The sequence below is a fragment of the Vanessa tameamea genome, chromosome 11, assembly GCF_037043105.1.
Source record: "Vanessa tameamea isolate UH-Manoa-2023 chromosome 11, ilVanTame1 primary haplotype, whole genome shotgun sequence".
NCBI classification, from domain to species: domain Eukaryota; kingdom Metazoa; phylum Arthropoda; class Insecta; order Lepidoptera; family Nymphalidae; genus Vanessa; species Vanessa tameamea.
The window spans coordinates 792,304-819,717 of record NC_087319.1 but is presented as its reverse complement, the minus strand read 5'-3'; the positions used below and the strand labels follow the sequence as shown (position 1 = coordinate 819,717).

Genomic DNA, 27,414 nt, shown 5'->3' with positions numbered 1-27,414 from the left:
AATTAAAATACGCTAACACTAATGAAAAGAGATATTGTCATGAACAATTCTTCCTTTTTAAATAATTATTTATTAGTTACGTTATTCGACATCCCGCCAATCCACAATATTCATAAGGAGAGATCTTAGCTCAGCAGTGACATTCACAGATTTACTTTTATTTGTATTAATATTAAACAAAATTAATGGACTTATTTTCTTGGTCGATTTTTGGCCGATTAATTTTTTAAATCAATGAATGTATTTATGTATGTATATGCCCGGTATCTCTTGATAGACGTCATGAATCACGTTGATATATTTTATGTTATTTTTTCAAAAGTGCAGCTCTCATCCTGACGTTATAAATAATTATAAACAAATACTAATATAATCAGAATAGATTTATTCAATAATATTCCACAAGCATATTGAGCAATTTCTTATTTCTCAAAATGTAATGAATATGATAATAGTCAAAATATAAAATAATACGATCAAATCAAAACAGAATTCAGTCTACTTAGGAGCACGTGAGGCGAAAGGGAATTAAGCCTGCTTATCCACGGGCACAAGGCACCAGGGGTATAATTATTTATTAAAATTGTTGCCATACCAGCGAGCCGGGAGCTGTGCGACCGTTTCGCAATATGTTATTAGCTACTGTGAAATTCTCGGTTCAAAATGTAGAGTGGCCATTCAACGGGTAACAGATTGTGGGAATCGATTTTTTTTTTATTAACATCACACACTCTTTCGGACCGGTAAATGAAATTTTTGTTTTCGAACTACGTTTTTTTATGTATATGGTGTGATCGTTCGGAATAATATGAACAATTAAGGTTTTATTCAGATCTGTACTTTGTGAGGTTGGTAGTGAAGTGAATAATTCGTGGGGGTGAAAATAATTGATTCGTCAAAACAGTGCTTCTAATTTTAAAGAGATAATTATATATCTTTGATATATTCTGAAGTGAGTTCCTATCAAGGTTAAATATAAGTAAATGAGTCTAGATATCTCAGTAGCAATGTATTTCAAGCAAATATAGTTCATCCAAACTGAGCAGCACCTGTGAGTTTTTCGAGTGCCGTATTCGTTATAATTAAAAAGACATTCTGCAAAATATAACAATGATATTCGTATTAGTAGCAGGTTAATGTTTAATAACTAGATTATCGCCTCTTAAGAAATTTACCTTTATTTAAATAATGTTTGACCTACCTAGTAGAAAATACGTGTGAGTATTAACTTATTATCTTTGATTAAATTACTAAAACACATTGAAAAGACAACTTAGAATAGACAAATCTATAGTGTTACAACGAATAGAAGAGCAAATCTTGGCCCAGATGTAAGTAATTCTCAGGCCGTTACCGTTAATGAATTATATATCCAAAATATTTTTCGTTGAAATGAATAACTAGGAAACATTTATTTGTTTACATACTGAAATCAAATAGTTTAAAATACCAATAGGTACATTTAAAAATATTATAATAATTCGAAAACCAATAGTTTTAACAGATAAAAAGATATTACATAAAAATTCATAATGATACTAATTACTTGACCTTCCCGGGCTTTATTGACTGGCCTATTAATAAATATTAGCAATATCATGGTTACCGTACAACAGGACGAACCTCGTCACATCGTCAGTGGCCCGTTGCTTTCGTTGACGAAATATTTTCACAAGTTTATTAGCACCATCGTTTGCGACGTTTTATTGGTTTAGGTGTCGAGTATTTAATTTTCGAATGTTTACACTCAATTTTGGAATAACATTTTTCAATTTGATTGGTTTATACACAAGTGTATTGTGCAAATTTGCATGGATTTGTTTAAGGATTTGTAGGTATATTATATTTGACGACTGTTTCGGGACCCGACTTGATTCGGAAGGTCAGAAACTTTAGCGGACCTTGGGAGAAGACTATGTGACTTTGTTGAGCTGTAGACTACGATTGGCTAATGACTATGATCACTTCTCTACCCGTAAATAATATAGTAGATATCTTACCCCGCACCGTATCCCATTTCCAGCTTGTAAGACATCGAAATATTTTGCAAATCCAATCACTAAGTTTAGACTTAGGTAGGAGTTTTCATCTCCAATATACATTTAATATTGATATCTACTCAATATGTATTAATACGGAATGAAATTATGAAATATCACTCATATTGGTGTTGCTTAAAAGTGAAATATATATTTATATTATACTTACGCTAATACTGTATATATCCGTAGTTTTCCCTTTCTCTACTCTTCGTATGATTACATTTGAAGAGTGAAAGCTGTTTCCATATTTTCTTTGCGTTTGTTACACATATAATGTAATGTAGAAATGGACTTACATAATTCTGATTCAATACAGTGATGAAGTTCATAATATTATAGTGTTATCCCTATTACAGAAAGCCTAGCCAGTGCATCGTATACTGCACAAATGTTTGTGCAAAAACAAGTGCACTCTAGGTGGTACACTCTCGTGATAACAAGATCTCGATCTAATAGAGATCCCGATCGGAAATATTTTAGTCTGGATTGATTCTTGTGTGTGTAAACACTGACCACTTCCAAACTTCGTGTAGCTGCTTAGAGTACTTTGATAGAAAATAACTTTTTAGTGGCACGACTCTGGTATTGAATCCAGTACCTCGCGATCTGGAAGTTTGTATTTAGATACATAAATATATTGTTACGAAAACGTAACCACCAATATTTACCTACGTACATTTATTTTTTTGTAGAACCCGTTGTTCTTTGAGAAAATGTTACATGGTAAAGTAAAATTTTAATAGCACTGCATTTTGTAAACATTACATATAATGTAAGGCAGCTGTCTTAAAGTGATTATATAAAAAAACATATCCTAAAGCATTAAGAAAGTGAAATAAAAGCCTTAAATAAAGATAAACATCCGAACAAAACTGTAAAAGGAGCTCAAACTCACACTACACGCGTTTTAATCTGTTTAAGTGTTGCCAGATTCGTTGGTTTTTGCTTTACAAGTTAACATTCGTACCGTCGAAGCAAACAAAAGCTCAATTTTTTTACTTGCCAGCCCAATCCACTTACTTCTCAAAATAACATTAAAACGTTGCGCTTTTTGGCATTGGATAAATTATTTTGGGTATTAATTAGTTGGATCGTTGAAATCTACATGTCAATTTCCAATTGCTAGAAGAAGAAGAAGACTTCTTCTCTTTCTGAGGATAATATGTATAGCTTTTCAACTGGTAAATTTTGATCCGACACATGCAGGATTCCTCACGATATTTTCCCCCCACAAAAACAATTACAAAAAGCACGTGTTTGCCTGGATTTCAACCAGAAATCATCGGTCAAAATTAAGTTGTTTAATCGCTGGACCATGTCAGTACACAAGTAATAGATCAGATATAAAACAAGAGAAATAAATATAATCCAATTTTTTAATTTTATTGAAAATATTTTTTGTGGATTGATTAAAAAATATGTCTCGTGTAACTTGTGAAGGCTGTGTTTTGTTTCTATTATTCAATTACAAGCTCTAGTAACTCGTTTAGTTTGAAAGTTTCTTATGAACTGGTGCGATTTTGGCGCCACCGAGCGCGCCGTATGATGTCACGATGAATCATTGTTTACGAAAAGGCTCTTAGATAAAATAGGAGTTCGCTGTTTATTCCACTTGTAATGTATCAAACTGCCACTGAAAAATACGCTTATTCGGTTCATTGATATATGAAGCAGAATAAATTAAGATAATGTGTTTTTGTATATAATCTGTTAAATCCATTGCATACTCGTAGCGTTGCGAATAATATACAACAGAAAATATGCATCAGTTTTATTATAAATAATTGACAAAGTTTGATCTGCAACCCTTCTTTGTTTCATGAAATAAATAAACAAATAAATAAATGCTACTTAGACTGGTAATCATATAGGAGTTATATGTTGAAACAAATCTCTCTTGAAACAAATCAATTTGACCATGATATCTCAATCGAGCGTTGAATAGGAATGTGTCTGTGTGTTTTCGTTCATCAAAAAACCTACAGTTGAGAGTATCGCCGTCAATTTATGTTTCAGAGCGATTTCTTTTCACAAGCCGTGACGTGTCCGCTGTACCGAAGAGTTTAATCGTGTTTATTCTTTCGTTTTTGATTGTATAATGGCGGCTATCACGTGTATAATCAAAAATTCAATTACAAATTTTGCTATCTTCCCGTGGCGCGATGCAAAATTTACTGAATGCCAACAATTTGGCCTCGCAACCTGGGTGTATTACATTAATTTCTAGTTGAAAGCTCGGGCATTAATTTGTGTCTAGCTCCGCAGGGAAACCACAAAATACTAGTTCCGTTGCTATTCATAATAAAACCGGTGCAAGCCGCTAAGTGCTTCAACATCTGGGCACAACGAAATACTATTACTATGACAAAGAGCCGTGAAATAGTGCCGTCGTTCAACTTGAGTTTGGCTTACGCTTTCTCGTAATAAGATTAAATAGTCCACATCGAATTCAACTTTTCGACCGCTATGATAGACTGTTCTCGAAACGTAGTAAGTTATATTTCCGTATGAAAATTTCGGTATTTTGTTAACTACAAGGTGATACTTGATATTTTACACAAGAATAGAGTCGTATTTTTTAATATATTTAATGGAAGGGGTAACTTTTTTCTTTGGGTTTTCTTCTTTGAATGTTACGATACGACTTCGGAATGTAAAATGACTTGAAGTTTGAACACAAAAGTTGATTATTATAAAATTTCCATAAGTTAGTACAAGTTTGATGACAGAAGGTTTAAAAAAAAATCGTCAATTGGGTAAAATGTTTCAGATAAGTGATGTAAGTGTGGCTCAAGTTATACAGCGCGCCATAAACTAGGGTCAAACTTGTCGGAATGGATCGATACGAAGGTTTACTTTAACTACCCGAAGTCCGAAGTGCGGAGTCCGGACACACTGGCAGCCGCCGGACACATCGCGTGCCACCTTTAATACAAAAATATCGATTCTTCCACAAAGCCGCGTTACCGCAATCAATATGCCTTTCCGCCCCATGCCTAATTACGCCCACCTACGTCACTCAAACATCCGTAAAAAGCATCGTAATCACTCCGACAGTGGAACCTCCATGAATACCCACCCTGAAAAATAGCGCACACTGAATCATTCAAAGCGCACAGGAAAACGCTTCATTGTAAACGTTTTATTTAATTTTCCCTCCATTTACTTTTTATAATTTCTGCCGGGCATAAAAAACGATCCGCAGGAAGCGCGCACACAAGCAAAGCCTACTATATCGAGGCGCACACAGAGACCGGAACACCTGTCTCGGGAACGAAAGGTGTGCTCGCGCGTGCTGGCAAGAGATGACTATATGTAGACTCGAGAGGCGAGAGAGAGAAGTGTTATGCGCGCGCACAACGCCGGCACGCCCGCCGCGCGTCCCGCTCGCTCGTGAGCCCGCCTGAGAGCCGTCAGTCTATCGCGCGCAGAGGCAGCGCTTGTATGTGCCGCTCTTTGCTCTACCGCGACCGACACGGTGTCCGTAACTGGTGTTCGGAAAATTGTGCATGTGCGTTTTCCGACGAGAGCAGTGTGTGTGCTAGTGAGATGTGCTGTTGTTTTCTAGGTAACGGGGATTACTGTCGGATAAAGGCAACTCGATGTTATTACCGTGATTAAAACGAGGGAACTCATTGTAGTTTTTAATTTAACTTTTATATTTTTTTTCTCGCGAAGGCATTGCAGGGAAAGCGTTAAAATTTATCGATAGTAATAGTTTAGGCGAACCTTCTGAAACGTAAATATAAAAAGGCCGACATGTGGAGCTCCACGAGCGTGCAACTCTTTTACTGGGTACTTTATGATTCGTTAATTGCTCGCGCCGCTTAGATAAGCATAACAAACTACACGATATACTGCCTGTGGTTACTGTGAAATATCTCTCATTGGAATCTAGATAATATAGCAAGCTTTTTGAACGAGTGGTCGTATTAAAAAATAAAGCTTGAAAAATATATAACAGTATAATATTTGGTATGAAAATTAACTTAAGTTAATTTTGTTATTATATAGTAATTTTTGTTATTTAAATGGAAATCTACGAATCTAATCATCATTGAAAAACCAGCTGAAACAATATGAAAGTTAAAAAACAACGACATTGGAAAAAAGTCACGTTAAAATAAATAATAATCTCTCAATTTAAATAGCTAACATATTCAGATTCGCTATTTTACAAAGAAATATTATCTTTAGAACCGTCGCATACATTTAGTTTTTATTATATATATTTAATTTGTAACGTTAAAGAAAATATTTCAACCATAAATTAATATGAAAGAAAAATATATTTACAAAGACATCAAAAACATTGTTTAGTTTAACTTTGATTAATGGCCCATCGAAATAATGTCATTAATAGATTTTAAGACACTTTGACCCCGAACAGCGTACACCCCTAACAAATTAAATAATTGATGTCAATGAATAAAAACGATCCTAAGAATGTCAGCGTCATCATTAAATTTAAGTAGTTAAGAATGTTAGGAAAGGTTAATCGAATTAGACTTGAACATCTCGTACTAAGAAAGGATCGGACGAAACATTGTATTTAACGCGTGTATAACGATCTGGATAATTTACTTTTAAAATAGATATTGGCATAGAACAAAAATAATAAAGTATACGTAACACGTTGGTAACTGAAACATTATTCTAAGGGTTGATAGTATTTTTTTTTTTAAATATATGCGCGCTGTGTTTGTTTTGTCACCAATTATTTTTCAAAAACGTTTAAAATTGGTGAAAGATTGTGATATTATCGTGCTTAATGTTCGTAAGATCTAAATAATTTCATTTACAATATTCACGACAGAAAACCAACTTTGTTTTTCACATTGTAACGTCTAGACAGAGTTTGAAAATACACTTTTTTATTTGACACAGGAAAATTTACGCGTTTTTCGAAATGACATAATTATTAGTAATCATATAATTTTTTTGTAAATCGGTAAACTTTGTGCAAATAAGATTTCCGAATAAAATATAAGATCTACGTCTATAAATAATTTAAATATAACAAGTCCGATGTTTTTAACTAAATAAAATGTGATATTGTTTGTATAAATATTTTATTTGTAATTTTAAAAATTAGGTGTTATATGTATTTATTAAAATAATATAATTGTTATATTGTGAACATATGTTCAGCTCTACATTTATTAGAAAAACATAATTATTATTTGTCCTTTAGTTTCGTTACAAAGTGTAATATATATTTACATAAGCACATAAAATGGTATGTACTTTAACGTAGTTGTATGTTTTTTAAGCTGTATACAACATTTAATCAATATTTATTATTCGATCGTTATTAAATTAATTAAAGAAATGGTCGTTAAAATCAATATTTATTAATAAATAAAATATATAAAACCTCTTTAATACGTCTGAAGGACATCATAAAGTTGCATACGTTACATCTGAATGTGTATTAACTAGTTTTTGAAAACAAAACTCGTGAATACAAACTATTGTTCTATCGTAGTTGCCGTTAATTGAAAGTATTTACATTTAATTATGCTTTCTCATTATACATACACTATTTATAACAATACCTAACACACTGATGTTAGAGGAAGTTTCGAATGAAAATTAAAAATGTTATTCAGCGAAACGGTATTCCGACGAATACAATTTTGTTTAATGCATTTTAATTTCACTAAGTAAATAGTAAAGAGTGTATTAAATCAAATAATTATGGCGTATTAGACCTGAACATGACGCATTGCAGTATATAAAATGACCAGAGAGGTTTTATTTATCGTAATTTTGGTAGTTTTTTTTTTTGTTTAACGTCGTATGTCGCTTAATGGTTCTCATATCTACGTCCAGCGTTATTATAGTTTTTTGTTGTCAATCTGTTCTTGTACACTTTGTTGCCGTAATTACTGGCAAATCCATTTGGAATAGTCACTTGTACCAAGGCCTGTTATTGTGTCGGATTGTTGCGTCACGACATGACAAGACCGCAGCCGAATGTCCGCGAGAGCGACTAATAGTTAGCTTGTTAAATTAATTGCTCTCAATATTTTTGTTGAATGTGTGCCGTGCGTGCTATATTTCAAAAGATTTTCATACGTGCAACTGTTTATTAATTATGATATAGACCATGTTGGTTGATATAATTTAATGTATTTAATACTAGTTTCTGCTCACGGTTTGGCCCTCGTGTTTGGGGTCTAAGTGGGGTCGGAGTAAGGTACCCATCTCTATATCCCTGATAACGTATGTGCAAAGTTTCATGATGAGCGATTGTGAAGTTAAGAAAGCGTAACAAACAAACAAACTCGCTTTAGCGTTCATAATATCATAGGATAGGATAATCATAGGATTTTTTAAGTACTTTTATGAAAATAAAAAAAAGATTCCTGTTGAGTTTCCTGCTCTAGATCTTCTCAGGTCTGTGGTTTTTGTTGAAGAATTTATTTTGAAATTTTGTCGACACATTAGTCAATTTTCCATATTTATTGTTAACCGTATTATACAAGTAATATTTGCCGTTTTGGATTTAATCTGCTATAGCCTTTGACACGTGGGACTCTAAGACGTCATTAATGACACCTTATTTGTCAATGTATGATAAGTAGATTCCAGGTTACACGGGAACAGGTGTAGTAAGCTAATCTGTTAACGTGTATGAGTGTCTTCTAAAATTGTAAACATACTCTTTGTTTCAGTGTAATCGGGTAAAATTATCTGCACATCACATTAAGGGATATTTATATGATTCGAATGCGATAGATAGGTGCGTCGACAGGCGATTTGTTTTGTCTGTTCCGGTAAACGATCGCGTAGCATTGATTTGCAATAAAAAATATTACTTCGTCACGCTTTCTGCGGCCCGACCTCTTTAATAACAGCAATATTTATTGTTTAACGGCTTAGAAACATATTATACATTTAAAGTATATTAAATTGTAGATTATTATTTTTTTAATTTAAATAGATTATTTTACAGTGGCAAGAATACGTAGTTCCTTTTGTTAACGCTTTGGAAACCTTAAAAAAAGAAAGAAAGGTACCCAAAATTCTAAACCTCTGCGATAGCCATCTTCGGCTCGAACATAACATGTGAAACTTGTGCCGCAAACCTTATCTCAAAGAGGAGAAAACCCTTGTGTCCAGCAATGGGATATTTTGTTTTTCTTTTTGGCATTATTAATTTGACATTCGATAGAATGAGACAAAACATTGTATAACTATGCAACCACTTTACTAAATATACACAGTAAGGATGTTTGTTATATTAATAAAATAAACGAAATACATTAATATGATATCTGGGATCTACATTATAAACAATAGTATGAACAATAATAATTCATTTCTTGCAAAAATTTAAACAGTTTACAGGTGGACCGTGGGTGGTTCATGCTAAGTGGGTAAATAGGTGCAATTTAGGCCACCGAAGCTCCGTCGGTCGGCCTGATTCAACACTTCGTTGTGGCAATTAGATTCAATTTGCGGCGAGCACTATGAATATGGGACTGAGACTAACAAAGGTTTATTTCTCTCTAAATTAGTCCGAAAGTGCAGAATGACGAAATTCGGTAAGAGCGCTAATACTTCGGGCGCTTTCGTAATTAGCTAGACAAGAAAGTCGGTTAGTTCTGTCAATACGCGTTGAACAAAAGTGGAACTGTTATAATACTGTGTCTATTTAATAGGATCGCCTCGGCTTAGAATTGTCGGCGCGAACAATATTAAATAATATTTGATCGAGCAATATTATTGTATGAGGAACCTACATTTAGAAAGCCTTGCTAATAAGCGAACGCCAGCGGATAGAATACGAAGATTTTGAAGGTAGATACGGGTTTAATTCTGTTCAACCATTTAATTTTCATATAGGTAATTTGTGTTTATAAATAATCTTATTATTGGGAGAGAATATCCTGAGGAAACTCAGGTATGTTTTACAAAGAACTTTGTCGTATGTATCTCTACCATTAATATACTTTTCAACATTAATTTGACATTCGTCAGAGTGAGACAAAGCATTGCATAACTATGCATGCACTTTACAAAATCTACACAATAATGTTTTAGTACAGGAGTATGTACACTCAGCGTCAGTTATGTGTTTAGATGTTTTGACTATATCTCTGAGGTTGTTTCAGTTGAAATTTCATTTAAGCGAATGGTTCAATCGGTCGCGCTTAACGGAACATTTAATTGAATGAGTTAGTTTGTGAGCCACATTTACGGAACGCTAGATATTGGTATTCATTGGTATTTTGTTTCGCAATAAAATACGCTACGCAATTACTGACGATGTACTCGTGTGCCTTATAAAGATTCGAACATTAGTTATTGTCAACTCTCTCATATTTAAATGCACTTACCTGTTCTCTTATAGAACTTCTTTCACCAATGGTCGTGTGTAGGAGATCGTTATGAGCGACAAGACCCTTTGCCCACCGTTGGTTGATTGTTTTTTGTTACTTTTATGTTATCTGTTATTTATATGTTGTGCAATAACGTTTAAGTATTTAAAAAAAATATTTCTCACTATATACACCGAGAATACTGATGTAAAAGGTTCATACAGATAAATTTGAAGGAAAGTTTTGAACCCTTTGACTATTCATCTTCAAAATAACTCGTAACAACCCAACGAAACTATTTCTTTGTATCTAACCTCATAGCTTTCGAATTAAACTTGCCGTGGGGTCGGCGCTACAGACCGAGGTAGGTATAGATTCTAGATAATAAATACGTAAACATTGCTAAGATAACTTTATTGACTGACTCGTTGGTCTAGTGGCTAGACATAACGTCAACGATCCGGAGGTTTTGGGTTCGAATCCCAAATTCGGGCCTATAAAATGTTATTGGGTTATTCTGTCGAAAAATTCTGTCAGTAAGAGCCCGGTGTCTGGATATTGGAAGTGTGTACAATCCCGTGCCTCAGATAGCGCGTGGCCGCGCCTGGTCTCTTTTCGGTTGTGTTGGATTTGTTGTTCCATCGGATAGTGAGAAATAGGTTTTTGCGCAAACACTTGTACATTTGTAATATGTGCTGCGTAGGTGACTGCTCTGCTTGGAGCTTGGACCGCGACCGAAATTGGTCAAGGCGACGTCATCATCAAAGTTATTGAAATGATTCGTTTGAATAGTTATCTTTTATAAATAATCCAATCAATATTTAGTGGCAAGCTGGCGGCTCGCTAATCGACTTATTTGTAAACCGGCTACGTACGGCTTCTTTCTCTCTTAACGTTCTGTTAGATGAAATGTATTCTATAACTATTGTATTGTTACTAGTTATAATAATAACTTTAGAGTTTATGTTTATAATTTTTTTTTACACAATTTAATCGCGAAATAAATGGAATATTCTTTGTAGTAGGACTCTGTGTAAGTCCGTCCGGGTAGATACCTCTTTTCATTATATATTCTACCGCCAAGCAGTAATACTTAACATTGTTCCCGTTTGAAGGGTGAGTGAGCCAGTGTAACTAGAGGTACTAGGGATATAACTGCTTAGTTTCTAAGGTATGCATTCTATATGTAAGAAATGGTAAAACCTTAATACGGCGCCAATTTATATGGGCTGTGGTGACCACTTTCAACCAGGTGGCTCATTTATTAGTCAGCCTATCGAGGCTATAAAATTTCGACGCAATAATAAAAATATTCTTTAATCAGTCTACCACCGTCTCAGAATGTATATTCTATCAGTAAGAACCGGCAAAAAACTTAGTAGTAATATAAATATTATTAGTATTCCGAGTTGAGTGAGATTGTCGTGTATATATAAATAACTTACTTAGTTTTACAAATTCGATTGTGTCTCATTGCTAAATTGATATTAGTAAAGATTTTTGTAACCATAAATATAGTTTGTTTATAGGTAACATACCGACGTCGACGAAGTTAAAGATCTCCAGAGAGTTATAATGGATGGGAGCTGGAAAAGTTTTGTTCGGACTTATTTACCGACTTCACCGCAGCATAAATATACCACTGGATTAAAGTATTTAGCGTTTAAGAAAATATCACTCCTTTGATATTTATTTCAACGTTACTCTTAATAAAACTCGACCAGATTTTATCATTTGAATCTTATTTAGTTTGACGAACTATTTAATTAGTGTATTGACATTTTGAGCAAGTATTTAAGTGTTTATTGGAAATCAAAACTAGTAGGATAAAAATTAAATAAACAGAGAAAGAAATCGATATAAAAATACGAATGTGTTTCACGCGAATCCTTTCGGATATTTTTTTAAATTATTTACTAATTTTCCTCTGCTCTTTGCTTGCGGGGGAGGTAGGAGATATTACAAATACTACTAGTATTTGTTCTACGATAATCCTTTGAGTAGTTAAGACGTGAAAGCGTAACAAACGAACTAACTTCGCATTTGTATCATTACTTAGCTGGCAATACGCGCTTCGTCCCTTATAAGAATCGGGTGTGTGTAGGACTCGCCGTTGCCCAGGACGCCTAGTACACAGGAATACTCACTAAGCAACCAGCGGTACCCTCTCCGTCCCTTCGGCGCCGTCACGGGAGAGTTTTCAGATGCTACCTCTATGTTAAATTTCATCACAATACTATAATAATATGTAAATAAATTATTTATGAATTATTTTAGATGAACACATGAGATAGTTATAATATTTGCATTGCCGCTAAATAAATCGTTTGTTGATTATGTTAATCGCACATACAGACGATTGAATCGTTTAATCGTTAATTACATTTAACGCTAAATTGGACACAATTTCAATACAATGGTCAGAGATGAACCATATTACAATTATATGTATATATAATTCAGTGTTTACATATTTTAATCAAGTCATCATCCCCTATTTCAAGATTTAACAGCTCGACTAAAGTACAGAAACCCAAAATAAGATATCAACTTTTGACATTCATATGACATTTTTAGTAATATAAAATTACTTCCCAAGCGTTTACCGAAATATTTTTTTCTGCAAATTTTCATCCTGTTAGGCTATACCGGTGTAGGCTCTGCGTTGTATGCCATTCAGTCATTAAAAAAGTGTATTGACTACATGAAGGTTTTTGTAGTTAGCAGGGTACTACATAAGTAACAGCTGGCTTTTTCGTTATCGTTTACTAGCGACTCACCCCGGCATCACACGGGTGCAATTTATTAATAAATAAAATCTACTGTTTAATATTAATAGAATTTATACTCTAGAGCAGTCAGAAGCTTTCTACCAGTGAAATATTTTTTTAGAATTGTATCGGAGATTACCTTTTACATACAAAAAAAATGTATCTCCTTATAATATTAGTTTAGATAATAATAATTTATTATTTTGACATTACTCTTAAATACTACATATATATATATATATATATGTATGTATGTTGTATTTTGAGTATGATTTTAAAACTTGTAGTATCGCATTCATGTATTTTGATTTGTCTAAAGGTTTATTGGTAGAGAATGCCTTCAGAGATTAACCATAAGTCAGTTGTCAACATTTGACGAGTGAGATTCGAATTGAATTCTTACAGAATCGCACCGCTGTTACCTAATTCATCACCTTGATAATGAAAACAAGTAAATCCGATATATTATTCACCGATCCGCGATCGATGATTTTAATCGAAAATCATTCATTTTGAGAAAAATAATATTAATTATGTTATGAAACTAGTCCACTATCGAGGCTTAAGTAAACAGATAGAATATAATTTAGTTACAGTAGAGATAGTTTTAGATTTAATTGCAGACATGCTGAGTAGGTTAGATATTTGCCTATCTAAATCGACTCGCTTCTCACTCGATAATGTTCGAAAGTGCTGACCTGGGAATTTCGAAGCTATCGAATAGTATGTACTTAGTCGCAATTGGACCTAACTATGTATAAAAGATTTTAATCAAACTTTGAACGATATTGAGGGTGATTAATCTGTGTCTGATGATCTGAGTTTCTTGCCGGTTCTTCTCGGTAGAATCTATATTCCGAACCGGTGGTAGCTTTACATAATATAGTTTGTTAAATGACGATTCAAAAGTGCTTGTAAAAGCCTTGAAATGAAGTATATTTTTATTTTGATTTGATTTGATTTGGTAATGTAAAATAGTTACTAAATAGTTACTGTTTATGCTATGGGGATAATCTTTTGAAGGTGATTATTAAATGAACGAATGTAATTACTTTGGAGCCGAATGAGGTTCTGTCAGATGTGTCCACTAATCCACGAATAAGCTCCAGAACAACTTCCTAATATACCATTTACTGCCTTTTTAATGTAACTGGGCATAGTCGACTAACCTTAGATTTCATGGTTTGTGACTCATTGAAAATGTGAAATTGTATTACTCTACTAATAATAAACTGTGGAATTATTAAGTACTATTACTGTTAAATACTATTTGTTAATTTATATACTGGATATATACATTTATTTATTTATATTTGATTCATATACGATATAGTGAATAGTCTAAATTTATTATTTTAATATTATCATTTAAATATACTTTAGTCAGCTTTAAATTGTTAAGCAATGTCAACGGTTCGGTATGTAGATTCTATCTAGAATAACAAGCAATGATATATTTTGATATTTGATTTGTTTATACGATGGTACACATACCATTGCTCATTGCTCTGCAATCGTATTGTAAATTAAAAAAAAACCATAAGCTTTATCAATACGAATAGCTTACATCACAATAGCTTGATAAGCAATAACGTTCTCTGTTCTTTACTATTTGATTCTAGTTTATTTGGGTGTGTGATTTCATCTTATGTTATCCAAAGCATTTCCCGCGGACTAATTCTACTGAGATTCATACTACATGATATATGTAATTTATTTATTAACTGACGTTTTCACTGCAGACATTTTCATAATACAAAGACACCAAAATTTAAATCCAAATAATTATTTCTTACTATTCTTGCATAATTCACTATTTTAAAATATTGATCGCAGACAAATCGCCGCGTAAGGTGTCGGGATGTATTCTTTTAGAGTTCTCAAGTTTTTTTGTTCACGACTTAGTCACGTTTGAAGCAAAAAGGTGACCTTGAAACAACTGGCTAATGATACACGTGATTTGAACATGGTCTTATTTTTGTACGAAATTCATGTCAAAGCTAAATTTGATAAAGTACCTACGAGTCTCAGATTATAAACAAAATGCAGACGGGGCTTGCGCAATATTCTAGTGGAGTAACGAAAGCGAATACAAAATTAAAAAACGAATAAAATTTGCCGGAAGTGCGAAACGACGACTTTATTTGTTAATACGACAAAGTTGCTGTCACTTTAGTTATGAATTAATTTTAAACCGCGCTTCATACGCCTTTTGTTTTATGAATCGAGTCTACGATAGAGTATAATTTTTTATGGTTTGGCGATCGGCGCAATGGTCGACGCATTTATTGGCTTCTCTGACAGCTGTTCTATATTCGATCCCCTCTTATTATAAATATTTGTATGAAACACATTTGCTTACATATCTGGGGTGTTTTGTTTGTGTTATCTGTGCGACACAGAATATACTTCGTACGGGTTATTCCAATCAAAGAAGGAAAATATAAACAATCCTTAGATTCAAACATTCCACGCGATTTGATAACAGCTCTACTGTATTATAAATCTGTATCAGTTCTTAATATCGTATATATATCTTTATTTATAATAAAACACGATTCCATATTATTTATTTCCTCTTTTATTTTACTTCCCAAGTTCTGATTATAACTTCACCGATATTTAAAACTAAATTTTTCCACGTATCGAATATATTCAAGAATTCGAATATCGCGTCGATTCAATGTCAAATTTGTTTCTTGTTTTTATTCATCCTGTGTTTGCAATATGCTATAAAGAGTCCACGTGTAAGATGGACACATGGACTTAGTTTAGTACCTAATTTGCCCAAATGAATACATCACATTCAACAATAATATGATACAAATGATGTATAAATAATTGTCTCATTGGTGTAGTGGCTATATTTAAGGACGCAGATCTCGAAGTCCTGGCGCGTAAAGCCGTTAGTTCTGCGCCTGAAGTTTTTCTGGTCGTGTCGGATTTGCCATCCGATTACGAGAGTGCGTGTTTGCGCATACGTACTTGGGCGATATATTCCTTGCGTAGTTGGCTGGTCACCGTCGAGATTGTCCAGCGAGGCCGAATATCATATAAATAAATTATCTATAAGGTATATTTGTTTGAGATAATTTAACAGACAAAGTAATTAGGCGTCAGATGCGTAACTAATTCACTATGACGTCATAGTCTTCAATTTAGACGATTCTAGGTGTTTATTGCGATGACTAACAATCTAAATTACCGGCTAACGCCCACTTGCGTGCAATCGGCTCTGTTTGACATATTAAAATACCTTTATCCGTTCTAAAGATCACCTTATAGCAATTTACTGTAGAATTTATTTTTACCATCAGCCTGAAGTATGAAGCCGAGGCAGTATACGTAACTCTCAGTCAAAGATCGTGGGGTCAACTCCCAAGATAATAAAAAAATTTATTTTTCTTTTATTAATTATGTTAGAAATCCTCAAAATCATTTCAACGGTAGAATATTTAAGGAATGTTATTTGATGATTCGGAATAAACTTAAATTGTAATTGTGATTCAAAAAACCGCTCCGAAAATCAATGATAATACTAGTTCAGTTTGGCATACGCCATTATTATACGGATTCATTTAGGAGTTTAGTTATAATTAATACTAAGCCCGTGGGCAGTGAATTTCAAAACTTTTAATGGCTAGTTTGAAAATTCTAGCGATTCCAGAGTCTACGTTCTGTTTAAATAATAAAATAATTGGGTAAAAAAATATGACTTTTTTTTTTGCACAACATTTTTAACTGCGACAATTGAAGTGATAATTTTCACCGTAAAGAAAATTTGGTTTTTGAGAATTCTGCAAAAAGGCCGAACTATCAAGCAAATAGTTGAACAATGTCTATTCCGTAATGTGTGATGCTCAAATGAGGCACGATCTTGGGATATTATTATCGCAGTAAATGGGAAAAAAATCAATCCCGCCACCGACCACAACAACATCGATATCGACGTATGATTACATAATATGATAGCTTTCTACTTTTCAAAGCGTGGGTGAAATATACAGGAGGGTGCTTTTCGATTTATCGAAAGAGGGTGGCAAGAGGCTTCACTTACTAATTGGAGTCTGACAGAATGTGAGGTATTTTGAATTATCATTCGGATCTACATGCGGCCCCATCCATTCCCGTCGAGTTGCCTTTTATCTACCTATCTGTATTTCTGTTTAGATGTTTACAAATGTTATTACTTAAATGACTTATACGAGTTTAATTTTGTTTCAGGATCGGTTTATACGCAGAACATCATCTAGTACGAATGAGAACAAAGTGCCCGAGTGCAAAATTATAAAGAAACAATCACTTATTGGCCTGTAGATAATCCTAAATTAAACAATCACAGCCGATAAATTGCAACGAGCGCGCTTGCTGCCGCGCCGTTGTCATCGACTTCGTATCTGTAGACAGTCGCGTCGCGCGCGGTTCCTTCTCCTGTCGCTGAAGCTGTCAGTGCTTGCCGGAGTCGCGCGACTCGGCCGGCACGCCCCGACACAGCCGTGGATAACCTCGGCCAGAGCCCCCTTCCGGTGAAGAGGCTGCACGAAGCGCTTCAGAGTGCGCAAGTGAAGCGCCAGCGGCTCTCCCCTCCGTATCCCGCACCCCCCGCGCCCCTTCACCCGATACATCAACTCGCCGTGCACCAACACATCAAAGTGCAGCAAAGCATAGTGCAACAGAGTATCGTGCAGCAACATCAATTGAATCTGGCCCATCAGTCGTTGCAAAACCTGCAAGCGCAAAGCTTACAAGCCGCTCAACAAAGCCTTCAAGCGGCGCAGAGTCTGCAGGCTGCTCAAGGGCTGCAAGCAGCTCAGAGCCCAGCGGCTACGGGCGGCGCAGGCACGCAACAGGCGACAGGAGCAACACAAGGCGCGCTGGTGCCGCCGCAGCAGCCGTCGCCGCGGGCCGCTTCTCCGCAACATAAGAGCATGGAGCTTGCACTGTGTCAAAGCATGGACTCCGTCAATACCGCAACCACTGAGGAAGAGGTAAGATTTTATTATTCGCTTTAACTTAAGTAAACATTTAGAACATTTTAGTATTTATTAATGTATATGCTCCACGCTTTGCCTTTGTGATATTGATATCATTATCCGCTACAGAGGAAATTAATTTCAATATTCAAAATAATCTCATACGATAAATCTTACCTTTAGGTACTTTGTATTAGAATATGGGATAAAATATGAACAAAGTATATACAAGGAAGCTTTAAGACTTGAAGTATTATTAAAAAAAAATAGTGTTCAGTAGAAAATTATTCATACTGTGTTATAATAAAGTTTATATTTCTTTGAACATGAAACAGTTTCACACATGCTTCGTTAACTAGACTAATGCACTTTGTTTCGTGTACAACTGAATCTTTCTCTTAAGCGATTTGTCATCGAACAATCGTAAAATAATACCAAAGGCGATAGCAACGACAATGGGAAAAGGGCGCGGTTATACAATAAGTATTCGCTAACACAATAAAAGGAAATTTTCCTCACAACTATTCCAGCTGAATCGAAAGAATGTATATAGTCGGCAGCTATTGTTATAAATCGTACGTTGCCTCTAGCAAGTGTGTACCTACTGGTCTTTATTTTAGTGAAGGTCAATTTTAATGTTTATTTTGCTTATATTTAATAGATATTTAAAGCGTCAATAGTGCAATGGATTACGGGCCGCATAGAAGAAAAAGTATTAATGGTAATAGAATTAAAATGGCGGGTTCCAACGGTTTACAAAATTCATCTCGTGCGCAGTATCTCACCATTTACAAGTTGATTGATTTTAGAATAAAAAATACTATATTCCTACTTGTGACGTTTTGATATGAGCGGTTTTTGTCCCAATAAAGATAGATTATTTATAAGAATATTCTAATTTAATTTTATACTAGTTGATAAATTTAATGTTTTCTAATTAGATACGATATTAGGGCTTCATAGAAAAGAAAACTAAAGTTAAAATTAATTTTTAAATTTCGCAATGATGATCTATTGTTTCTGTTACAAGATATTTAAATAAACTTATGAAAAATGACGCGTGCGCAGCGAGACGCATTATACTAGTACGGGCGAATAGATCGCTTTACTCGATAGGGATATATCATAACTTTCGTTTGTATATTCTTATTATAAATAATTTAATGAGTGTATTCCATATTTTGTGCGAATCCAGGATTCAAAGCTAGTGGGAAATTTGAATGACATTTAAAGCCCGAAGAGGCCGTGTAGCTTTTGAAACATCAATCGGCGTGTCTTGGGAGTAAAACCGATTCGCATGTCGTGACGGCTGACGGCGTGACGGACGCTTTGTGTGCGTGCGTGGCGCATCAGCACTTCAATGATGGCATTGAAGTGAAACGATAGTTATCATCTATCTCTGTTTTAATTATTTGACTCCATATTAACCATTAATTTTCTTTAATTATAAAATCATTAAATTCGATAACATAATTTATCAATTAAAGGTTTTTATAAGTAACAATTAACTTGAAAACCGTTGCGATAAAAAAGGGGTAATGTTATTTAACTTTAGTAAAGGAAAATGTGGTCAATTTCACATTATAACATCTTTATCGATATGTCAAAGCCAGCCTTAGGGAGTCCGCTACGTTGCAGTGACGTGTCAATTCTATCCGAGGGTAAATATAATGTCCATGTGATACATCTATGTATATAGTACGCTTTCATATTATTATATATTTATGCGAATTGGAAACGAAATGTTTGATGTAAATAATATATTCTTAGTATTGGTTGGGATATATTTATGTTTTATCTTAATAAATAACATCATTAAATTGAGATAAGAATGTAATGTAGATCAAAATAATTAAAAGTGATCTCTAAAAGAATGGTAGCAAAACATATATCTGGAAAGGTACCCATTCTTTATATATAATTAATATATAACTCATCACATATACTAATTACACAGGCGTGGGCATGAGGGATATAACATCTTAGTTTCTATAGCTAGTTATTGTTACCCCATCGGATCATAAGAGCAATAGTTAGTGCAGTGCTGGATTCAGGGGGGGGGGATCGTAGGTGACAGTGTTTCGTTTGTCAATTATGAATATTTACTCCTCAATAAATAGGTATTATTGTTGATCTTCAATTTTAGTGACGTTTCAGATATATACTCGTAGATATAAAAAATTAAATTTGTCATCATAACAGGGCTGTAGAAAAATAGAAACAAGAGGCATTGAAATGTTAAAGGATTTTGGTTTAAATATGACAACATTAATGTCTATATCACGGTATCTTTTAAACCAAGATTCAACTTCAAATAATTTTAAATCGTATTTGAGTGAAATAGAAATCGCATCTGTAGTGAAGTTAAGAGGAAAAGCGATGGAAGCCTTAAAGAAATAGCGATAAATTCCTCAACGTAAACCGCTCGCAGGCGAGAAGTGGGCATCGGTTGTGTTAGCGAGACAAATAGAGTGGATGTCGTTTGCCTCGTCTCGGCCCTCGTGCGGGGAGCTTTATAAATTGATTGCTTTCCACTGTTGTTTTAGCCTTTGATATAAAAATCTCCGAATAAATGTCCCGAGTGCAACGATTTTATGACACAATATTTTTGGAATTTTTGTTTTAAATTATTATCGTTCTATTTATAAATCGTTTTCGAAGTTTATTGATCGGTTATGAAAGCGAGTTATTTACTTTTGATTTTTAAATGTGATTTCATCATCATAAATTATATGTAATGCATTTATTATTATATAAACTAGTCCAGTGTACGTTACAACATTTCTCGTTCGCCAAACCTCTTACGAGGTATATTACGCCACCGTATCATGTGGGTACAGCGATACTTTAAAATTATATCACTGTTTAACTGTTCATAAAACATGTTACGATGTTTAGGCTAGCAGTTAAATGTTAAACATCGTGCGTTTTAACCGAAAAGATAACATTCAGACCACAAACAATGTTAGGTATGAAATATTAATTAACTTGATATTAATTGCGTTACATTGTCCGTTAACGTGTTTTGGAAGTTTATGTATCTCGCTTTGATGTGAATTCATGCACTAAGCGAAGGGAAGGATTATGGGCGAGACCCTTTGCTAACATAGCGTTGGTGCAATCATCCAGGCGGCTGCCTACATCGTACTAAGTTGAGCCACTCGGGAATAATCCTTTATTCATATTAGCTTGTATTAACCTTGTTCCAAGCTTTGTTCCAAGTGTAAACGAAACTCGTGGAAATGTTTAAATGTATATCATTATTATGACGAATTTGTAAACGATTTTTGTCTACTCATAGGAAGTCATTACAAGGCGTTATAAATAAATACGTTTTTAGTGTGTTTAGTGTCTATTGGAGTTAATGATGTGTATTCTCAATTATATTGTTACTTATGAAAACGGTGTGAAATTTCGGCTGAATAGATTGTTGAATTGACTTAAAAATCGCAAGATTTGGCCAACATTTGTACCAATAGGTCAATTTAAATGAAAGCTTGCAAAACGGCAATATAAGGCAATTAATATTGTAACCTTGATATTTCTTTTGTGATTCTATCTGTGAAATAAAAACAGTCATATCACTAAAAGTAATAGGATTCACGAAAGGCACGGACATAAGTCCTGTCCGATAGAATCCGATAGAGTCGCAATGATAAATATACATATGTATTCTATCATAATAACTAATTAAGGTTTAATTACACATCGTCATAGAATTATAAATTGTAATGATTTAGTCTAGAGTTTAATAGAAAAATATATGTTTTTTTTTTAAATATATATAATTTATTAACAGCAAAAGTTAAACAGATTTATATGTGTTGATATACAAACTATTTCAAATAAACAATTATTTTTATATCTCGAATAGGTTTTGAAACGAAATCATGCGTTTTCGTTGCGCCAATTCCCGTATCTATATTTATATATACTGATATTATAAATACGAAAATATTTAATGAAATTTGGAATGAAGCGAGTTTGAACTCCAATGTAGGACAAAGGCTACTTTTCTATATTAACACTCGGATAAAGCCGTGCGCGAGATCTATTATTTTATATAAGTATATCATGGTCCTCTCCATTCCTAGAAATATGGTGGAAAGTAAGTTATTTATTGCTTATCATGGTTTGAGGGAAAGTATGAGCCGCGTTTATCAATTATATAGAGTAAATGCAGCGGTCGTGTATAATTTATCTTTAGACGTAGCAACTTTCCAACTGCTTACACGCGAATTATGTCGAAAGACCACAGAGTGGAATTTTATCGTCATTAGCCAATAAATTATTATTTTTAAACGACGTTATACGTGTTTACGATTACAATTCCAAACTTGCTTAATGTCCGATTTTGATTTATTTATCGTAACTTACGCAGTTGATAGAATATGTGGGATGTAATGATAGCATGCGGTTTCAGATCCGAGCAAGCTTTCATGTTGTTTTTGTGTTGAAGGAAAACGTCTCCCCCTTTGCCCAATAGTGGGACATATACGAGATATTTCTGTTGCTCTTTATCTGGTCTGGAATGATTTTGATCCTTAAATTCATGACTTTAGAGACTATTTTCGGTTTTTATTGTTTTTATAGTACATTATTTTATATAAAAAGATACATAAACTGCCTCTAAAACTAAACTGCATCTAAAAACTATTTCTATTGTTATATAATATATTCTTAGACGCAGTTCTGTTAACAATGTAAAAAAATGGCCATGATATAGAATCAATTTATAAAGTTCAACGTCATTATACGCCCGCATGTAACAAGCAACCGAGCATTAAGATTTGATCATGGTTTACCAAAATTTGTCATTATGTAGTTTTTTATTATCTAAACGTAAATCTTCGTCAGCGAGAAACAACGTCAAAATTTAAACGTGTGTGAACAATTGTGAGAGCTAAAATAATATTTCGAAACCTCCAATGTAAATTATGTTTTGGTCTAGACAAAACAATTTGTAAGTTCAGATTGAATAACTAAACAGCTACCCGCTTTGTATTTATATATTACTTTCATCAAAATTCTGAATTTTATATACCGCGAGAATACAAATGGCCCGAATGAAATATGTATATACATATTATATGATTTTGAAGTGAATACTCTATATCTTTTGTTTTTGGCTTTTGTTGAAATATTTTTTAATACCGTTTGCTCCTTGGTCAAATATCAATAGTTATTCATTGCTAACAATAATATAAAATAAATTGATTCTAGAAGAAAATATGAGGCTGAGCTGGACGATACCTCCTCATTGTTACAATAAAAAATGTCATAGGGTCGTTGATTTTTAACTTTGACATTGACATGTGACATTTGACGTTGACATTGAGATGTGTTGACAATGTCAGTATGAACGTAAACTACATGATATATGTGAATGCGTGTGTGTGATACTCGCTTGGTAGTGTGTGTAATCAATTTAATGTATTTTTATCACACATGTAAAAGTATTTCTGCACTCTTCCTTATAAAATTATATTTGTGCCAGATTTGATACTCCTCCGTCCGCGTAATTTTCACAAAAATGGGGTACAAAGTTATCTCTCCACGTATTTAATATATTTATGGAATTTCTTACCTAGTTTTAAATGAGGATATAAACAGAGTACATTGGGTTGTGGTACTCGCTTCTCTAGGTATTTATTTATGACAAAAACTAGGCAAGATATAATTGTAAAACTATTGACGATAAAATTTAATTTGACCAAGTAATGGGACTTTTCATATTTTTAACAAATATCTGTTAACACAGGTGTTCACTCTGTTTTCTATTATTTTTAGCACGAAAACATCTAATCATTTTAATATGCCCAACCCAGTAGGTCTTCCTTCCCTGGTAGGTCGGCTTTCCCGTCCGTCTGGGTAGATACCACCCACTCATTACAAATTCCGCCAAACAAAAATACTCAGTTATTTTGTGTCCCGGATTGGAAGGCCAGTGTAACTACAGGCGCAAGCGACATGACACATTGTTTCCCAAGGTCGGTAGAGCATCGGTGATATAAGGAATGGTTAATAATTCTTACGATGCTGATGACTCCGCCTTAATTTTTAATAAAAAATAGTTTTAATTTAAAAGAATCAATAAAGTTACATTTTAGTCGGTTTGATTTTTTATAAATTATTCAATGCAAATATTTCGATATCTGATTCAATCTGTCATTACACTGCCCTTCCATTATGAACGACCTATTTATCGACTCACACCATAACACAGATATATCCGATCCATATTATGTACAACATTGTAGCGGTAAAATATTGTAGTAAAGTAGATAATAACCGGTTCAACGTGAAAGGCAGGGGTGCGTGCCGACTGCCGAGACGGGCGCGGTCCGGCGCCGCCGGGTCTGGCGCCGACTGACTCCAACATACCGTCTGTAATGTCGCTTAATGTTTTCGCATTAATTTTTCACTTGTATATAGAATTATACATTTTTTTTTATCGATGTCAACTCTAACTAATTGATAGTCGACAAATATGTACTAATATGTACGGTATTAAAAAAATTAAAGCTTATGTCAAAAAAACAACCTCGATAAATAAATACAATATTATATTAAAGAGTAGAAAATGGTGACTCCGAACCGATGGTAGCTTGACATTTAATTCAACACTAACATAAAGATTCAAAATTGTTATCTACTTGAATAAAGAATATTTTGATTTTCATTTTGGTGGTGAAATGGTGAATGGAGACTATACGGGAAAGAGCTTTATGATATTCTGACTTAAATTTTTTAACTATCTAGTTTCCACTTGCGGCTTTAGGGTGTATTGGGTACCCTTGAGAAAAAGAGACAGACTCAAAAGTGTAACAAACAGATTCCATTTCGCATTTATAATATTAGTTGAGACGATTAGAAGATGAATAAATTACATTTCAATTCGACAAAGTTGCTTAGAATATTATTTAAAATTACTTTGGACGTTTGAAAGTAACATTGTAAGATCGAATTTAATTTAAACGATTATCACACAGAAAAAGTTAAATTTTAAATACCAGTAAGTGTGATGTTACTATATTGAATAAATGAGTCCGAGATCGAGTTGTAGTTTTTAGATTTGTAAGTAAAATCATTATACAGAATTACTCGAAATAAAATATTACTTCTTATGCGACTCGACATCGACTTACAACATACAGGGCAAGTTTCTCCCTTGCCCCGTCGTTGGCTACATGTCGACACGCACGAAACGTCTTTATTACATGCGTTTTTCAATATTTTCCTTGTAATATCTCATTTAAACTATTTGTCCATATTGCGAAGCTTGTGCGACAATTCATTGACGCGATATCTGTCAAATCAATTTATTTATTTAGAAATAAATTTCATAATTGAAAAACAACAGATTTTTCCATAAATTTTCCATGTCTACTTAGACGTAATAAACTCCATCTCAAACGACATACATCACTTATAAATATATAGGTATAACCACCATGTTATAATATAAAAGTTTTATTGAAATTGGATTTTGTGCAATTTCGACAGTAAACAGTTAAATAAATTATTATTGTTAATATTATTCATTTGGATAAAGAAGGATAATAAAGCACAATGTATCTAAACAATGTAATTTAAATGTCTGAAAAGAACAACAAGTATTGAATTTCTTGCCGGTTTTTTCGGCAGAATCTACATTTCATTTATATCCTATACCCAAAAGTGGCTGTTAGGGCTATTCAAATAGAAGTTTTTTTGATCATACAGTGTAAAGTTATAAAGTACTATCAATCGACACAAGCTTAAGCGTTTCCGTTTCCATATTATCCCTGAGTGTTATTTAGATGTCAACCGATTAACCCTCGGGCGATCGTTCGATCGATCGGGCGACTGGTCACGGGAATCGGGTAACGGCCCGCGCAGACAGCACCTGTAAGGCTTCCTGAAACCTATAACGACTTTTGTTTTAGTTTGTTCACAGTTTGCGATGCTTTTTGCAATCGTTTCACTTTATTTAACCCTTCGTTTTCGTGGCTTGTGAGGTCTTAATGTCGAAATCATTAATTGTTATTGTATATTATCGGATAAATGTGTGGCTGATTAATATTGGCTTTGCATTTTGATATTCGAATATTTGATCAAACATTGGCCATATGAAGATCAAGAATTAATTAGTAGTTGCGAAAAGCAATATGTGAAATGTTTCCTGCGAGTTTTCCACAACCAATCTATCCGAATTGATTAAGAAGAGATTTATCGCACAAGAAAGACCTCAGCTTAACCCGTACAAACGCAATTCAATAAACCTGCCCTGTTCTTTTGTTTTTTATAAAACGGTGGAATGACAAATGTTTCGTGTGAAATACAGTATTAACGGTAATATGATAAAGAAAAACTTTTTAATGTTTTATTATAACAATATACGAACATAGTAAATAACTAGGTATTTGAAGAAAAGCAATGTGTATTATATAAATAGGTAACTTTATTAATTCTACCGTCAAATAGAAATACTTGTTATTGTTGCGTTCCGGTTTGAAGGGAGAGTGAGTCAGTATAACTGCATGCACATAGCATCTCAATTCCTGAAGTTCGTAGTGCATTTGGCGATGTAATAGTGAACATTTCTTACAGTACCAATTACTATGGACGATAGTGACTATTTACTATTAGTTGGGGCATTTGTGAGTCCGTCTATTGATTATCGATAGTATTTCAATCGTTTTAGAATCATAATTTTGGTTCAAAAGGTCGCTCGCTTTGACTAGACTTGAGTAACAGTAACGCGTCATTATTGAATTAAGAAATTTAAACTTTAATTAAAATCGTTTAATGAAATTCTCAACGACAACGATTAAAATCGGAAAACATGTTAACTCGAAAGCTTCCCCGATATCGAAGAGAAAATTATTACCTCACTCGAACTCGATTGAAGATATTCTTCGAACGAATTTAAGAGAAGAATTCTCGAAGAACGGAATATAGACACCTCGACCGTTCCAACAGTTTGTCCATCTAATTTGTTCGACGGCGCTCGACTGTAAAAACAAATAGCCCGTCGCTGGTCTCCTCCTTCCGAACAAAAGAGGCAGATATATATTTGATAAAACGTTGGAAAAACGACATAGTTTCTCTAGAATGAAATAAAATTACGCAGATATGTCTTGTTATAAATTGACGTGAATATGTTGTATCGTTTGTTTTGAAATCATTAACAATCAACGCTTCTTAGTCAACACACGATTATAAGACAATATTTTATTAATGGTTATCATGGCGTTAGTATTTGTTGATTTTCAACTAGTGTGTGTATGTAAATTTAATTGTAGTTAATTAACAC

The 27,414-nt window shown here is 33.7% G+C and overlaps 1 protein-coding gene across 4 annotated transcripts in view; it reads left to right on the top strand.

Annotated features, from left to right (window-relative positions):
- The window catches only part of Cpo (couch potato), a 225,288-nt gene that overhangs the window by 20,532 nt on the left and 177,342 nt on the right, over positions 1 to 27,414 (top strand). For 3 of the 4 annotated variants that reach the window (XM_026640441.2, XM_026640437.2, XM_026640439.2), the window contains exons 1-2: positions 5,446 to 5,610; positions 17,368 to 18,131. In XM_026640441.2, coding sequence (XP_026496226.1) covers positions 18,072 to 18,131 — 60 coding nt within the window. In that variant the 5' untranslated portion in view covers positions 5,446 to 5,610; positions 17,368 to 18,071. Of the gene's footprint in view, positions 1 to 5,445; positions 5,611 to 17,367; positions 18,132 to 27,414 lie in introns of those variants that run through there. The other variant, XM_064216215.1, reaches the window with a different exon arrangement.